We start from the raw sequence: 18,310 nt of genomic DNA, 5'->3' as shown, positions 1-18,310 counted from the left end.
ACGAGGCCTCATCCTCTCTTTTGTTTCTGTTTTGATCTTTCCAGTTTGACAGGATGTGTGAATATCAGATTATGTATTTATAGGTAGTAAATGCTTAAATTAGGCGCCAAGTCTGTAATTGTTTTGCTCTTTCTTTTGGTTCTGCCGCCATTTACAGAATATGGGAGGTGGATTGTGCCGCCATATACAGAATTTGGGAGGTGGATTTGTAATCTATTTTTTGGTATCACCGCCAAGTAATGAAACTTTATTAGACTTGATTCAACTTTTGGTTCAAATATAAATTGAATTGTAATCACTGATTTCAAAAACGGGTCATAGAAATTAAATCAATATTATATTTGAAACATCTAATCAACTAATCTACTTAATTAGACCACCACTTAAAACACTAATCATCTATTTCTTAATCTCCGTGCCCAAAAGATATGACTCAAGTAACTTGGGACAGAGGGAGTATTACTTAACATTACAAATTATAACTTTAAAATTACAAATTACAACAATTACAAATCGAAAAATTTAAATACAAGTTACTTACAACAATTACAAGTTACTTACAACAATTACAAGTTACAACAATTATAAATCGAAAATTTTTAATATAAGTTACAACAATTACAAGTTACAACAATTACAAATTTACAACTTACAAGTGTTGACAAAAAAGACTTAGAAGATCATTAAAAGATATTCCTCATTTGATAAGTATCTTATTGGTGAAAAAGTGGGTAATGGGTATCTTTGGGGCAGATGGTACTGGAACACAAATTTATATATGGAATCTGGATGAATGGGGATCAGATTATAGTTTAAAATGGGAAGTTGGGTTCACTGGCGAGAGTTCGTTTCATCAGGCCATCAGGGTGGTATATTCATCCGAGTCTGACGATGAAACGAACTCCCGCCAATGAACCCAGCTTCCCATTTTAAACTATAATCTGATCCTCATTCATCCAGATTCCATATATAAATTTGTGTTCCAGTACCATCTGCCCCAAAGATACCCATTACCCACTTTTTCACCAATAAGATACTTATCAAATGAGGAATATCTTTTAATGATCTTCTAAGTCTTTTTTGTCAACACTTGTAAGTTGTAAATTTGTAATTGTTGTAACTTGTAATTGTTGTAACTTATATTTAAATTTTTCGATTTGTAATTGTTGTAAGTAACTTGTAATTGTTGTAAGTAACTTGTATTTAAATTTTTCGATTTGTAATTGTTGTAATTTGTAATTTTAAAGTTGTAATTTGTAATGTTAAGTAATAAGTTGTAATTTGCAATTTTGAAGTTGTAATTTGTAATTTTAAGTTGTAATTTGTAAATTTTAAGTTGTAATTTGTAATTTTAAAGTTGTAATTTGTAATTTTACCGTTGTAATTTGTAATTTTGAAGTTGTAATTTGTATCAATAAAATTATATTTGTAATTTGTATCTCTAAAATTGCTTTATTCTAATTTTATTTATGCAAATATATTTACATTTTTTACTTGAATTACATATTTATAATGAAAAAAAAATCAAAACGAACCGCCGATCCGGCCCGGAACCGGCCAATCACAGGCGGTTCCACGGTTCACTTGAACCGGCGGTTCCACGGTTCACGAACCGGAACCGCCGCACCTTGGCCGGGCCGGTTCAGGTTCATCAATTTATTGAACCGGAACCGGCGGTTCCGAACCGTGAACCGCCGGTTCCGGAACCGTGGTGACGTCGACGTCTAGGTTAGTAGCTGAAAAGAAAGGAGATAACCTGCTTTGATACCATCTTAAAGATGGTAATCGAGAGAGGATAGATTGGTAGTAGAAGACATTGTATTGTATTTCTTTTTCTTGTTACAATTTGTGTACAATACATCCCGTTTTATAGGTAAAGATATGAGATAACTAAGGAAAAGATCAATCTATTCTAATTGTATCAATTTCCTATTAATCTTGATTCTTCTACCTAAAATAGAATGGTTTATTCATCTTTCCTTTCTTAGTGTGTAGTTTATTCTCTTTTCCTTTCTTGACACAAAGTACTAAAAGTTTAGGTATCAATATACTTATTAAATAGTATTTATTTTGATACGCGCAAATAAGATGCAATATGAATCACTAAAATAAGATGTGATATGGATTAATAAAAGAAAGAAAAATATAGTTAAGATGTAATATGAATTAACAAGAAAAAGAACAAATAAAATTCTTAGACGTGAGATAAGATGTAAAGAAAGAAAACAGTGAAAATTTTGTTTTAGTAGGCATAAAGTAAGAAAAGAATATTGTGCTTAGGCACGTATACGCATGCATCATGTGCGTGCTTAATGTTTAGGGATTTGCAAGCTTGTGCTTAAGCCTTAAGCACGCATGCACGTGCTTTTTCCTTTCTCTTGAAGATGCAAGATTGTTGCTTTTAATCTCTTTGAGTCATATAAGTTTCTCATTTTTTACGGTCTTATCAAGGTTAGAAATGTTTGCACTGTTCCTTGCATTTATCTTTTCCCTTTATGGGTAAATAATACTTGCACCTACTGAAAAAAGCTAATTATTTGACTATTCTTGTCTTTTTGTACCAATCTTTTAATTTTAAGAACGACTTCTCACCATCTTTAGCCATAGCTGCTTATTGAAATAAATCAATCATCCATTTTCGTATACTTATATTCACATCCATTCAACTATTGTCTAACTTTATATGTGAATAAATGTGTAGTGGGTTCGGAGATTAGGTTTGTTTGCTCAAAGCTTTATTTTGCACGCATTTATGAAGTTACTATTACTTTGTAAGTTTTAAGTGGAGATTACTTAAATGTATAGATGATATTCACGTGTAGACTTTGAGTGAATTATGCACAAAAAATACATTATTTATCAAGTAAAAAGAATGTAAAAAAAATTGGGCAAAATAATCACAATTACCTATATATACTAGTGTGAATCATTTTGTGAGGAGATCACTAAATTGGCTATCGATGTTAAATTAACCAACTTTGGCTTAGATTACGTTTGGGTATTTTTGTACCAATTTCGGAAATTGATTTGCAAAATAAAAAATGGACCACAATTGGTATCTTTAACTCCAATACCCTTAAAAAATTTACATCTTCTACTCAATTTTGTACTGATTTTTATGGTATTCTCATTTATCCTAGTACTTGTATATAAACCCAGAGCCAAGCAAAATATATATAATCATTTTTTATGATTAAATTCCAGCCAAAAATAAAGATAATGTTAATTGGAATGGGCGATGATTGCTGACTAGATGCGATGTGCATGGACATAAACATACGACAATGACGCTTGATATTGAAATATTAATAATTTTCCTTCAATTTATTTTATTATTTTATTCCTTAGTTTGGCTTGGCCAATTATTTTTTTTGCAATATCCTAAAACTGGATAATTATGGTGTAGGGAGACCCTACACCTTTATTGTGAAGGTTGTTAAGATAGAAACGATTACCCCTAATATATAACCTTAAAATAAAATATCCAATATATATATATATATATATATATATATATATATATATATATAAATTGAAGATACGTATTAACTTTAATATTTTGATTTGATGTTAAGGCAATTCGGTTGAGTTTATCTTCATAGTACTTTGATTTTACGTGCTCTCTCGGATATAATATGATATCATATAATCATTTTGTCTACCTATAAAGTTATTTCTACTTTTTTTTTTCGAGGTTATGAATTTAAGAGCATCCGCAGCGTTGGCGACGTCCGCGCCGTTGGCAAGGCGAAGGACCGCCGCCGCTGCAGCCGCGCCGCTGGCACGGCGCTGCTCGATGTATCGAGCACGTCCGTGCCAGCGGACGCACACGTGTCGCGCTCCCATTCGTCAACGGCATAGCCGTTGTGTTTAAACTTTTTTTTTAAATCGGTTTTTTATTAAAAAAACCGATAAAAAAAATTCACTTCCCCAAAAAAATATAACCGTTTTTTACACCTTTTTAAATTTTTTTTCATTTTTTTACCCCAAAAATACACACTTTCATCTATAAATACCCCCAATTTCACCCCAAAAATTCACATCAAACTACACAACTCTCATCATCATTCTCCAATATCCATTCTCATCTCCATTCTCTCATATCCATTTTCATCTTCATTCTCTCATACCCTACAACATCACTATGTCCGGCCAAGACGATAACCCTTCTGGCTCCCACGGTTGGAACCCCGAATGGTTCGGTTCACAACCGTTTCCTAGTCCGGAAACGGAATATTCGGCCCCTCCTCAAACCCAAGATTCGGCCGTTCCGGGTGGCTATCGTCCATACCCAATCGACGACCAAGGTGCCTCCGAAGGGCTCTACGGGTGGACACCGGAGCCTAGGCATCGCGCCCCTTCCCAAATGCCGATTCCTCCATCTCGCGCCGGTGTCCGCACACCGTACTCACCGGCGGAGATGGAAAGATTGTTCAAGGCGTACTTGGAAATCTCCGAAGATGCGGTGGTTGGAACGAACCAATCCGGCGATCACTTTTGGTGGCGCGTCTCTAGCCGGTACAATGCAAACCGGCCGCCCGGAACGATCGAGCGCAACGAGAGTATGGTGCGCAACTGCATCGGCCGAGCCAACGAAGAAATTGGCAAGTTCAACGGCTATTTCATCCATGAGTCCCGGAATGCCGGGAGCGGCCGAAGCGAGGTCGACATCATCACCGCCGCGCTGAGCACCTACCAATCCATGAACGGTAAGTCGTTCAAATATCTTAACGTTTGGCAGGAGACGCGGACGCACCCGAAGTATAAGGGAGGCATAACATCCTCCTCTAGCGGCTCCTCCAAACGATCAAGGTCAGTAGCCCTATCCGACTCCGGCTCGGAAGAAGTGGCTAGCCAACTCGCCGGAGCTAACTTGGGTAGCCCCGACGCCGGACCGAGCGGTTCCCAACGCCGCCCCCAAGGAAGGAAGAAGGCGGCGGCCAACCGTCGTCGTGGCTCGACTCCCGAAGCCACTCTCGAAGCCGCTCCCGCTCCCTATGTGCCACCTCCACCCCCGAACAACTCGCTGTGGATGCTCTTAAGCCAACTCAATATGGCCGATAGGTCATCTATGACCCCACGCAACTTGAAACACACGAGACCATGATAAAAGGTCTCCAAAAACAATTGGGGTTGATCCCGCCGGATGCGTAGTCTTATTAGGAGTTTAATTATGTAATTTTTAATTTTTAGGATTTTAATTATGTAATTTTTAATTTTAAGGAGTTTAATTATGTAATTTTTAATTTTTAGGATTTTAATTATGTATTTTTTAATTTTATTTGTAATTTGTAATATTTATTATGGTTTTTAAATGGATTTTAATATTATGGAAATGTTATTGTTTAATTGAATTTTATATTAATTGTGCTCGTCCTTGCGGAAGAGCACAGTTGTGGGTGTTGTGCTCTTGCCAGAGAGCAGGCATGAATAGTACCGCCCGGGCCCACAACCGTGCCGCTGGCAAGAGCACGGTTGTGGATGCTCTTAGTGTTGAATCATAATATAAGACAGGACAAAGTGGGTCTGACTGTCTGATCCAACTGCCGAAGCGATCATAGTTTCCGAAACTACTTAATAGCATTCATAGTTGGAACATGTGGATACGTTTCATTGGGTAGACACATTGATATCCTACTGTGGAGTATCTTTTTATAGTAGACAAATTGAAAAAGAATTCACCATGTGTAGTCGAATTCCTATTTTTCCCAATGTACACGATAATCTAACAACGAGTTATTCTGATTACTTACATGCTATATTGTTCATGCGAATGCGATACAAGTGTGTCTCAAATTGATGATGAGACCGACTAGGCGACGTCGTTTTGATTTAGATTTGAGGAGAAAACGATTATAAAAACGAAGGAAAATGAAAGATGATTTGGGAAAACGATTATATCCCACCATGAACGACACCATACCAGCCGCTCTCACAACACTACAACCCATGTTGCTTCTACACTCTACGACAACCATCAAGCACCACACCATTGCACAATTGATGAGTCAGGACTAAGGTTTACAACCCTAGTGCATGCAAACACGACAATCGTGAGGATTGACAGCGCGAATTCGAAGGCTTTTATGCGATTAGACGAAAAGTTAACCTAGCACTAGCATCGCGGTAAGAATTGCATAAAAAATCAATGAATCGCGTGGAGCCATTGTGCAATTGCTACGGAACAACAACAACAACGTCGTACAATAAATTAGCAAAAGAGACGAGATCGAGCGGCGGACTGGAGATTGTCTAGAAAATAAAAAAAAATAGACGTCAGACATATGTTGATTGATCTCCCTCTATTCCTTCGATAAAAGGTTATCTTTTGGGTTGTCGGAAATGATATTAAGCGCCAGAATGGTGCGGTCCCCTAGGAGATGCATGATTTGGGAGAGAAACAAAATCAAAGAAAAATAGTACTACAGTATTATTTAACAAAACGATGCCATTTTGCATTTCGATAGACGTTTTGTCACATAAGATTTTTCACCGTCCACGCCAGTAATAATTTCATTCAAATTAGACATCGTTGGACAATTGCTAACAATGATCTCATGTTTTTTTTGCCAATTTTCAAAATTACAGGACATGATTTAACCAAATTTGATGATTTTTTTAATCAATTTGTCCATTTAATTAATGACCCATTATATGCAAATCCACTCCTTATTGCCGAACCGCAGAATTAGAACAAATTAGGGTTTTTTTTATTTAGTTTTTTATAGATGAGATGCGTAAATGTATAAATTATTTTCGCTTTCATCACCAGCCTATTTTACTTCAGCCTAGGGCAAATAAGTCATAAAATATTAAGAGGATTTAACTTCATTCCAGTAGGTTTTTACTTCATCCAAATAGGATTATTACTTCATTCGAGTACATTTTCACGGATGGAGGAGTCAAGACCATCCCCGTCAATGCTGTGATAGTCCCAAAATTCCAGCTATGACAACAAAATGAAGTGATAGCCTAATTGAATGGTGTAACAAGCACATTGAATGATGTAATAAACTATTTGAATGGAGTATATGTAGAAACATTTGAAGTCCCACTATAATGAAGTAAATACCTTGTCCAATGAAGTAATAACGTTTTTTAATGAATTGTATTTTTTAAAGTGAATAAAGAAAAAACCCAGTTCAATGAATTCGAATGAAGCATGTGTTGAATCATTTCAAAACCTACTGGAAGTAAGTAAAACATATTGTAGTTTCAAGGTAGTACATACCGGAATGAAGTAATAAACCTGCTAGAATAAAGTAAATTGGCTTTGTAATGAAGACCAAAATAATTTCCACAACAGCGAATTTAATCAAAAAAACTAGATCTAATGGTCATAATTTGGTCTCTAGTTCGGTCTTTAAAATTGCTTCGACATTGATCATAAACTCTTTAATTATATATCTAATCTTAGCTTCAAATATCTCGTATTGACATCATGTTTCCATAACTTCCTATAATATATTTTATCTCATACTTTAGTTTGGTAATTCAGTCCAATAGTATGCATCAAGTGTTTTTCCAAGTGATAGAGATGAAAACGTGCACTGATGATATATCAATATATTGCCAACCCATGCTTCTTTGCAACTTGTTCTCTCTCTTAAAGAATTTGCAACTTGTCATCCCCATTAATTTGGTTGTAGGGGAGACACAAAGTTGTTGCACCAACACACATCACCATCATTAGATGCGTGAACTTCTGCGATGAAGCAGTTATTCCAACGACGATCAACATTATCCATTACCCAAATCACATAATGTTACGTTGTCCAAAATGATCTCGAAGATAGACACAAAATATGTTACACAGATTTGACAGCATTAATCAGGAGTTTTTAAACCGGTAATTTTCCCGCGGTGGGGGCCGACTTGGGCCCGCACCGAGCGGTTACATCCGGCTCTTCCTCACTAGCCCCATCTCCTTCGCCTTGCTCCTCAACAGATGCTTCTGTATCTTCCCGGTGGCCGTCTTCGGCAACGGCCCGAACACGACGGACTTGGGGACCCAGTACGCCGGCATCTTCGCGCGGCTGAACTTCATTATATCTTCCGCCAGGTTGGCCACGTCGGCGTCCGGCTTGGGTGTCACGAATGCGCAGGGCGACTCGCCCCACCGCTCGTCCGGCCGGGCCACGACCGAGACCTCGAATATCGCGGGGTGCTGGTAGAGAATGTTCTCAACCTCGACGCTGCTGATGTTTTCGCCTCCGGATATGATGATATCCTTCGATCGGTCCCTGATCTCGATGTACCCGTCAGGGTGCTTCACGGCTAGGTCGCCGGAGTGAAACCATCCATTGGCGAAAGCCTCCGCGTTCGCTTTCGGGTTCTTTAGATATCCCTTCATCACAACATTGCCCCTGAAGACAATCTCTCCGATCGTCTTGCCATCGGCGGGCACTGATAGGACCAGCGGCTGGAAGGTTTACAGCCGCCGAGGAAGTGGGAAGGCAGTTAGTGGAAGTGAGAAGATCAAGGAAGCAGATCATAAGGGACAGTCAGCTGGAAGTGAGAAAATCATGGCTGCGAAGGAGTAAAGGAAGCAAATCATGGGATTCCTAAATCAAGGCTGCAAAGGAGTAAATGGAGCAAATCATGGGATTCCTAATTTTATGCATTCTAGTATTTATTTTACAGTATAAATAAATGTAAGCTAGGGAGTCCAAGATATCTTGGAGAGATCATTTGTATTGGACGACTTGGTCGTAGGCCTCTGCGGAGGATTGATATTTCTTTACATTCCATTCAATCAAGTGATCGTTCCTCTCTATTCTGCATTTACAAATTATTAAGTGTGATTGGAGAGCATATCCCGTGCTCTCTGCCTCTCTTCCGCCCTTCACTCCTAACAATTGGTGCGGTGAACGATGGTTAGCTCTCGATCGGACACGCGGCTGGAAGAATTGGAGAAGGCTGCGGAAAATCTGGAACAGGGCAGGCTCTTGTTGGACGCGGCGGTGACTGAACTGAATGCCCAATTCCGCCGCACCGACGACCAAGTAATGGAGGTACGTTCTAATCTGAACGCCATGCGCGAGGAGATGCGTGCGGGGTTCGCTTCACTCAAGCTGAAGGATAAGTCCGGACCGGAGGACGAGGCCACCTCAGCGAATCGGGGGTCAAAGTCGACAGCTGCGGGTGGTGTATCGACGTCACCCATGCCTACCTTTGACGGCTCAGAGGCCCTCGCGTGGCTGGCAAGAGCAGAGCAGTTTTTTCTGATCTCGGAAACCCTTCCCGAGCACCGGGTTGGCGTCGCCATGGTAGCTCTGGCAGGCGCTGCCCTCCCGTGGTACCAGTTGTTACGACAACGAGTCCCGGATCTGACGTGGGCTCGATTTGCAAGGGAATTGATGAAACGTTTTGGAGGCAATGGAGCTTTGAATGAATATGAAGCATTCGCCGCAGTCCGTCACACCGGCTCCCTAACGGACTTCGTGGCTGCTTTCGAGGCGCGACTCGCACAGGTTCCAGATATCTCGTGTCATCAATACCTGGGATTTTTTATGGCGGCACTTCGCCCTGAGGTCCGCCTACAAATGAAGGCCGCCAAAATCACTACGTATGAGGATGCGGTCGAATTGGCGTTGGACATTGACATGATGGCATCCGCCCAGCCCCCGCGATCAGCGCCCACCCAATCATCCACCCAGCCACAAACATATGCAAACCAGCCAGCTCGCTCTTTCTCAAAGGGGTACTCCCAATCCCCCTCTCACTCCTCTGGCTCGTCAAGACCCCTATCCAAACGCTTCCGGAACGTGTCTCCAGAGGAGTATAGGCGGCACATAGCAGCAGGGACCTGTGTCAAGTGCGGCCTGAAGTTCGGGCCGACTCATAGATGCCCCCCCAAGACGCTCAACGTCCTGATCTGCGAGGAGGAAGAAGGATCAGCCGCTGATTCAGATCCCGAGGAGTCAGAACTTGTGGACAACAACGTGGAGCCGCAGCTCTCCGTCCTATCCCTGAATGGGCTGGACACGACCAATACAATGAAATTATTTGGGGAAATCGACTCACAACAGGTCAAGGTGATGGTGGATAGCGGCGCTAACTACTGTTTCATTTCAGAACAGTGTGCCCAGCGGCTCCAGCTGCCGATTACTCCCACATCGCCCTACTCGGTGGTGTTGGGCGACGGGACCACACGACGAGCAGCAGGGCTCTGCAGGGGCGTGCTTCTTACATTAGAGAAGGAGAAGTTTGTGGTCTCATGCTATGTCTTTCCCCTCCGGAACATCGACGTAATTTTGGGGGTATCGTGGCTCGCTTCTCTCGGATACGTCTGGGCAAATTGGCAGCACTCTTCCATGGATTTTTCAGTCGACGGCCGGCACGTTTCGCTCAAAGGCGATCCAACTCTAATGCGGCGGGCCTGCTCCTCCCAGGACCTCCGCTGCCTCGAGGAAGGTGACTGCTGCTGGGTCCTCCACTCGGTACAGAAAGAGGTCGTGGCGGAACCTTTCGGGATCAGCTCGTCCCTGTCCCAGGCAGCCCATTCGCAACTGCTGAAACTGATAGAGGAGTTCCCTTCGATCACACGGGAGGCCACGGGTTTACCCCCCCGCCGCCGCACTGACCATCGCATACCTCTGCGACCAGGTACTGACCCCGTCTCTGTCCGCCCATATCGGTATAATCATTTACAGAAAGATGAAATGGAGAAGCTCGTCGCCGAGATGTTGACTTCCGGGGTGATTCAGCCAAGTACTAGCCCTTTTTCTAGCCCGGTACTCCTTGTGCGTAAGAAGGATGGCTCTTGGAGATTTTGCGTCGATTACAGGGAACTGAACAAGCGGACCATTCCCGACAAATATCCTATTCCAGTGATACAGGAATTACTTGACGAACTACATGGGGCCAAGTGGTTCAGCAAGATCGACCTGAAAGCCGGCTATCACCAAATCCGGGTAGCCCCTAACGACGTGCCCAAGACGGCGTTTCGCACACATTCCGGTCATTATGAGTTCCTGGTTATGCCGTTCGGCCTCACCAACGCCCCGGCAACATTCCAGAGCTTGATGAACGACATCTTCAGGCCGGCGCTACGCAAGTTCGTTTTGGTTTTCTTTGACGACATCCTCGTCTATAGCACGACCTGGGCAGATCATATGCGCCACCTTCGACGTGTTTTTGAAGCCTTGCACGCTCACGCCCTCGTCGTCAACTCCAAAAAGTGTCTTCTTGGGCGGGACAGCGTCGAGTATCTTGGGCATATCGTGTCCCTTGAGGGTGTTAAAATGGACCCCGCCAAGATCTCGGCGGTCCTCCGCTGGCCGACTCCGACTTCTTTAAAGAGTGTTCGCGGATTTCTCGGCTTAACAGGGTATTATCGCCGTTTTATCCGCGACTACGGCAAGATCGCAGCCCCCCTTACGGAGCTCTTAAAGAAACCACCGACACCCCACGCCAAAGCCGCTTGGATCTGGCCAACGGCGGCAGCCTCCGCTTTCGACGCTCTTAAAAAAGCACTGACTTCCGCACCTTTACTCCGGATGCCAGATTTCACGAAGGAATTTGTGATTGAATGTGACGCCTCGGGCCGAGGCCTAGGGGCGGTATTAATGCAGGAACGTCAACCGGTGGCCTACTTCAGCAAAACCTTGTCCCCTAGGAGTTTAGCAAAATCAGCCTATGAGAAGGAGCTCATGGCCCTCGTCCTCGCGATCCACCATTGGCGCCCCTATTTGTTGGGCCGCCGCTTCATCATTCACACGGATCAGCGCAGTCTGCGTCAACTGTTAGCTCATCCACTAGCAACTCCAGCGCAACAAAATTGGGCGGCCAAGTTATTGGGTTACGATTTCACTATCGTATACAAGGAAGGAAAGCTGAATAGGGCGGCCGACGCCCTCTCCCGTCGAGATGAGGACGTGCTGGAACTCTCCGCCATCTCAACTCCGTCATGGCCGGAATGGTCAACGATTCAGGCAACTTTGTCCTCGGACCCGGCCCTATCAAAAATCAAATCTGCACTGGAGGCCGGACAGCCAACCTCCCCTCATTACGAGCTGGTGCACGGCACTCTGTTTTACAAAGGGAGGATTGTGGTCCCCCCCCATTCCCCATGGATACCGAGGCTGCTGGCAGAGTTCCATATCACGCCTACCGGTGGACATTCTGGCGCCTACCGAACGTACCGCAGGGTTGCTTCAAACGTTTTTTGGCCTGGAATGATGAAGCAAGTCACAAATTTCGTCGCGGCTTGTGCAACGTGTCAGAGGCATAAAACCGAAACAAAGTCTCCCGCCGGTCTCTTGCAGCCCCTACCAATTCCGGACCGTATTTGGGAGGATATTAGCATGGACTTCGTTTCCGGTCTACCTAAGGCAGGGGGGTTTGACTGCATTTTTGTCGTCATTGACCGCCTTTCCAAGTATGGTCATTTCATAGGCCTTCGACACCCATTCACAGCCCGGCAGGTGGCGGAGCTGTTCACGCACGAGGTGGTTCGTCTTCATGGCGTTCCAAGGTCAATCGTGTCTGATCGTGACCCTATTTTCCTCAGCTCATTTTGGAAGGAATTGTTTCGGGCCACGGGAACAACATTGAAGATGAGTTCCGCCTATCACCCCGAAACAGATGGGCAGACGGAGGTTTTGAACCGGTGTTTGCAGACGTACCTGCGTTGTTTTTCATCTGACCGACCGAAGCAGTGGAATAAGTGGCTAGCATGGGCAGAGTACTGTTATAACACCAGCACCCATTCGGCTTCGGGCATGACTCCTTTCGAGGTGGTCTATGGTCGAGCTCCGCCCACCTTGCATACCTTCCTCCCGGGGGAGATTCGAGCCCAAGCCGTCATAGACACTCTTCGCTCTCGCGACGAGGTGTTGGAACTGCTACGCCATCATCTCCGGCGAGCTCAAGACCGTATGACAGCTTCAGCAAACAAGCGGCGACGGGATGTCGAGTTCAGCGTGGGTGACATGGTCTATTTGAAGTTCCGCCCCCATCGCCAGTCCACCCTCTTCACGGCCCGAAACAGGAAGTTAGCTCCGCGTTTTTTCGGGCCCTTTCGGGTCGAGGCTCGCATTGGCGCGACAGCTTATCGTTTGCAGCTTCCCGCTTCGTCCCGCATCCACCCGGTATTCCACGTTTCCCTTCTCAAACGGGCCATCGGGGATGCACCGGTGGAGGCCACGCTGCCGGACGGGCTCGTCAGCGCTGACCCTCCAATTCTACCCGAGAAGGTGTTGTCAAGGCGTACTGATCTGCGGGAGGGCGAAACAGTTGACCAAGTCCTCATCAAATGGGACGGGTTGGAGGAAGATGAAGCTACTTGGATGGATGTGGCAGATGTCAAGGGTCAATTTCCATTCTTCAGCCTTGCGGACAAGGCTGTTTCGACGACCGGGGCAGTTGATAGGACCAGCGGCTGGAAGGTTTACAGCCGCCGAGGAAGTGGGAAGGCAGTTAGTGGAAGTGAGAAGATCAAGGAAGCAGATCATAAGGGACAGTCAGCTGGAAGTGAGAAAATCATGGCTGCGAAGGAGTAAAGGAAGCAAATCATGGGATTCCTAAATCAAGGCTGCAAAGGAGTAAATGGAGCAAATCATGGGATTCCTAATTTTATGCATTCTAGTATTTATTTTACAGTATAAATAAATGTAAGCTAGGGAGTCCAAGATATCTTGGAGAGATCATTTGTATTGGACGACTTGGTCGTAGGCCTCTGCGGAGGATTGATATTTCTTTACATTCCATTCAATCAAGTGATCGTTCCTCTCTATTCTGCATTTACAAATTATTAAGTGTGATTGGAGAGCATATCCCGTGCTCTCTGCCTCTCTTCCGCCCTTCACTCCTAACAGGCACGGGTGTCATGTTTTCGGTGTGGACGACGTCCAAACCCTCTAGGGCAACGTATCGGACCCCTTGCCTCGCGTTTAGACGGGCTTGATCTTCAGGTGGTAGCGAGTCCCACTCGGGCTTCCACGCACATATAGTCGAGGGACCATAAGTTTCAGAGAGTCCGTAAGTGTGGGTGACACGGAAGCCCTGTTGCGACATTGCAAAGAGAACCGAAGGGGGGGGAGCAGCACCGGCTGTCATCACATGGACCGTACGAGGGAGGGGGAGGATCGTCTCGCTTTTTGGGGCATTCACGATGGTGTTGAGAACCACAGGTGCAGCACAAAAATGAGTCACACCCAGATTTGCTATAGCCGAGTAGACACCTTTTGCTGTGACCTAATGATACAACAACGAATATTCATTCCCGAATCGGGGAGTCTTGTGTAAGACAATAGTCTCGTGAATTAGATCGACAAAATATCATTATAAAATGCTAGCAAAATCGCAAATATGTCGTTTCATATAAGCTCGAATCCGGATATTTGATCTATTAGAAATGCCAAAGAAATGCACATAATTGAAAAAAAACACGAGATTTACCTGTCTAAGGCATATGCTCGTCCCACAAAGTGCTGCGAGACTCCAAGTGAAGCACCAACCGTTGCAATGGAACATCGGTAGAGTCCAAAGATAAACAGCGCCTTCTTGCATTCCCCATACAACGGGGTTGCTTAGAGCCATGAGATATGCCCCACGGTGGTGCAGCACGACTCCCTTAGGACTAGCCGTCGTGCCTGAGGTATAACCCAAGGTGATGCTTTGCCACTCGTCTTGTGGTGGCCTCCACTCAAAGTTTGCGTCGCCAGTTGCCATAAACTTCTCGTACTCGATGGCTCCTCTTCCTAGCGCGTAATGCAGTGACTTAGGGTCGCAGTTCTCATCCGCGATCACGATCAGAATCGGAGCCTTGAACTTTTCTTTCTGCGTGTCTGCCATAATTTTCAGAGATTCCTCTGCTAAAGTAAAGAACTCTTGATCAACCATAATGACTGCAGATTGTGAATGTCCGAGAAGAAAAGCTATGGTCTGTGCGTTTAGACGAACATTAACGGCATTTAGTACAGCACCGGACATTGGAACCCCGAAATGGGCTTCGTACATGGCTGGAATGTTTGGCGCAATGACTGCAACCTGTCAATACAGAAGCCAAAAATATCAGTTATCTTCTGTGCACCTAAAATGTAGCAAAATTCCTCAAAATATCCAAGATTTTCTAAACAAAACTCTGAAAATCACATTAGAGTTTATGCATTGAATCCATCCTGAGAGGCGAAGTTGATGAGTTTAAACTTCAAGAAGATTGTTTACTCGTCTCATTTTCATTCAGATTCAGTACACTTGTCAAAGACTGAACGCTAACAACTAATATATATACATCTCAAAAGAAACTATATCAAGTCGAGCAATTTGAACCTATGATTTCCCAGTTTCAGTGCTTTTGTGGCCTCACCAAAAACCATCAACTTACAAAGTAATCACTAGCTTTTCAGGGCAATCTCGATGATGTGAATCCTCAACCAATGCTCAAATAGTACTAAAACGAGGATTCAAACCTCTATAATTGGCTTACAACTAATACGGTCAGTGAATAAGACAACTTAACATATAACTAATGTTTTGACAAAGCAGAACAGAGACTAGTATCTGATACTGTGAGTCTGTGACACTGAAGCTTGATTTTTACTTTATTAGTATATCACATCATGTCCATTTCAAGTTGGCCAAGTATTTAAGTGTTAAGTATGAAGTCGCGATCAAGCCCACAACACGGATTTAAGAAATCCAAGTGTGCTGAACTAATAAGAGTTGACTAGTAAGCATGTTGTTATTGTTTTTAGCTCTAATTAAAAATATAAGCAGAAACAGTATTGAGAATTTATCGTCGTAGCTGGGAACAGACTAAATCTTGAAAATGATTTTGGGTACTCTATTCATAATCGGCTCAACTTTCTTGAATCCATATACATGAACTACGATCCTCAACCAACGGCAGACACAATTTATGCAGGCAGATAGTCTTCAGTCACACAAACAACCATCTCACTTCACTTGTGCAAGAATGATGTATTTAAGCACACATATACCATCACAAGTCTTACGTATCTACAATCGAGCCCGACAATCACAAGTGATTCTACACCACCACCAGCTTTTCTCGGCCTAATATTCCACCTCAATATCACAGCCATAAAATACCTATGTTTATCCTCAATCAAGTAGGTATTTGTTACCACAAGATTCCTTAGCTCACCCCCACCCCAACCTCACCCCTACCCTCCGTAGACCTCTCGAATTTTGCATTTTTATAAGGGAGCTTCTACCATAACCATTTCTAGCTGGCTATAGCAGTTAGGTACAAGCATATTATCTCAATAATCTAAAATATGAACTAAAACATCCAATTATTATAAAAGGGTACAGATTTGTGCTTCATCTAGAACATGCACTCACATATGAGCCACCCAATCATTTATCCTCACACTGCAGACCTTTCCTTTTCATTGCCTCTAATTCCATCCAAAATTTAAATAAAACATTAATAATTTCTGGGGCTACCTGAATCCAGAATCACATAATGTTATCATGATCAACCAACCCTTATCAATAATAAAAGATGGATTAAAATCTTGAAACCCAATAACTTAAATACAAATTGTGTTCTTCATTAACACAGTATGCAGCAATTTGATTGAAAAGGGCCTAATCAAGTTCGGATTTTTCCAAGCAAACTTGCACCCAGAATCCAATTTCACCAATCTAATTAAGCTAGTTGACTAAATTCTTCAGCTAGCTCTCATCAAACCAAAACCAAAAACAAAAAGCCAAGGACAATTTATTATCCAAAAAAAGTAACAGTTCAAGAAATAACTCAATTACTTTTGTGTGAGGCAAGAATACACAATTACATAAATATATCGCTACAGAAGCAAGCCCTAATCGAAAACTGATTAAAATCTTGAAACCCAATAACATAAAAATCCATTCTTGATCATCAATTTTCATCAGTAAAAATCAAGTTCGAATTTTCACCAATTTGCAGAAAACAAATCTAATTCAACTAATATCTTCACCTAGATCTAGAAACAAAAATAATAATTCAAAAAGTAAGCAATAATTCAAGAAGAAGAAAAGATGAGAGTGGGAGTGACTAACAGTGCTGCCAAAGGTGACGCCGCGGGATGCGAGGGCGGAGGCGAGCTGGCGGCATCGACGGTAAGTCTGCTGCCACGTGTAGGTGATGGAGCCATGGACGATGGAGTTCCGGGTCGGGTGGACGAGGGCGGCCCGCTCCAGAAAGGTGAGCGGCGTGAGCGGGGCGTAGTTAGCAGGGTTCTTGGGGAGATCATCGATGTCTCTCTCTGCAACTCCCATCTGCGCGTTTCCGACGTTGTGATAGTGCGTGTGGATCTTTCTGGCTCTTTATATATTGGAGAAATGTTGACTGGGATTGAAGAATGCGATAACACCAAGCCGATTGGAGAGTCTCTCATCTTCTATTTTAAGCACAAAAATTGGCGTTAGATAGTTTTACGTCATTATGTTTTAATATTTTACTCTCGATTTCGCTTCATGTGAGATTGTGAGAAGACAAAAAGGTTCGAAACCACTTTCCTAAAACATAAATTAGGAGGTGAATGGATCTCAATTTTGACATATTTTACATAAAAAAAACTAATACATGGAGTAAAAAAAATAGTATAAGGTTTACAAATGAGTGAAATCACTAACTCGTTTCATCTATTTTTTCTATATTCTTTAAACTCGAACTAGATCAACTAGTAATAATAATGGCGAACAAAAGGAGTAGCATTTTTGTTCATTCATTGTGGTTCAGGCATCGAGATTTTGAATTCTCGTGCAATGGCGAATCATGGAAATGGAACTTGAGTCCAGAAGATCGTCGTCAACGTCGGAAGGCTAATGTAGTTCGCCAATCGTTGCTAGCAATGGAAGAAGAACAAAGAATAAAAGTGAAGTAGCATTTAATATTCCTTCGTCCCAATGTAATTGTGCATTTCTTTTGGGCACGAGATTTAAGAAATTAATGTGTTAAATGTTAAAGTTGAGAGAGTAAAGTAGGAGAGTGAATAAAATAAGAGAGATGAAAAGAAAATAAAGAATAAGAGATGATAAAGTTTTTGCCAAAAATGAAATAGCTCGACCACCTTAGATGATTAAAAAAATACAACTCAACCATCTAAATACGAATCAACCATCTTAGAATGGAGAGAGTAAAATTTTTTGGTCATCATAAGACCTAAAATGGTTGACATCTAATCCCACCTTCATCTGCCACTGTATTTTTATATTGGATGTTTAAGTTGAATACATTTACCATGTTGTTACTAAGGCAGAAAATTTACGATTTTATTTATCTAAACGAAGTCTATTTTCGTTTTCTAGGTTTGATTGGTTAGTGAACCGATTCAAATATCGTTTAGAAAAA

The 18,310-nt window shown here is 42.7% G+C and overlaps 1 protein-coding gene across 1 annotated transcript; it reads right to left on the bottom strand.

Annotated features, from left to right (window-relative positions):
• Positions 1 to 6,805: 6,805 nt before the first annotated feature.
• Positions 6,806 to 17,373, bottom strand: LOC121796084 (acetate--CoA ligase CCL3-like). Its single transcript, XM_042194812.1, has 4 exons — positions 17,017 to 17,373; positions 14,404 to 14,994; positions 13,825 to 14,199; positions 6,806 to 8,422 (listed from the first exon to the last, which is right to left on the bottom strand). The coding sequence occupies exons 1-4, from the start codon at positions 17,233 to 17,235 to the stop codon at positions 7,895 to 7,897; spliced, it is 1,713 nt and encodes a 570-aa protein (XP_042050746.1). The 5' UTR covers positions 17,236 to 17,373; the 3' UTR covers positions 6,806 to 7,894.
• Positions 17,374 to 18,310: the final 937 nt, after the last annotated feature.

The sequence above is a fragment of the Salvia splendens genome, chromosome 3, assembly GCF_004379255.2.
Source record: "Salvia splendens isolate huo1 chromosome 3, SspV2, whole genome shotgun sequence".
Taxonomy (NCBI): Eukaryota; Viridiplantae; Streptophyta; class Magnoliopsida; order Lamiales; family Lamiaceae; genus Salvia; species Salvia splendens.
Note: the sequence above shows the minus strand (reverse complement) of the source record. Positions and strands in the feature narration are given on the sequence as shown.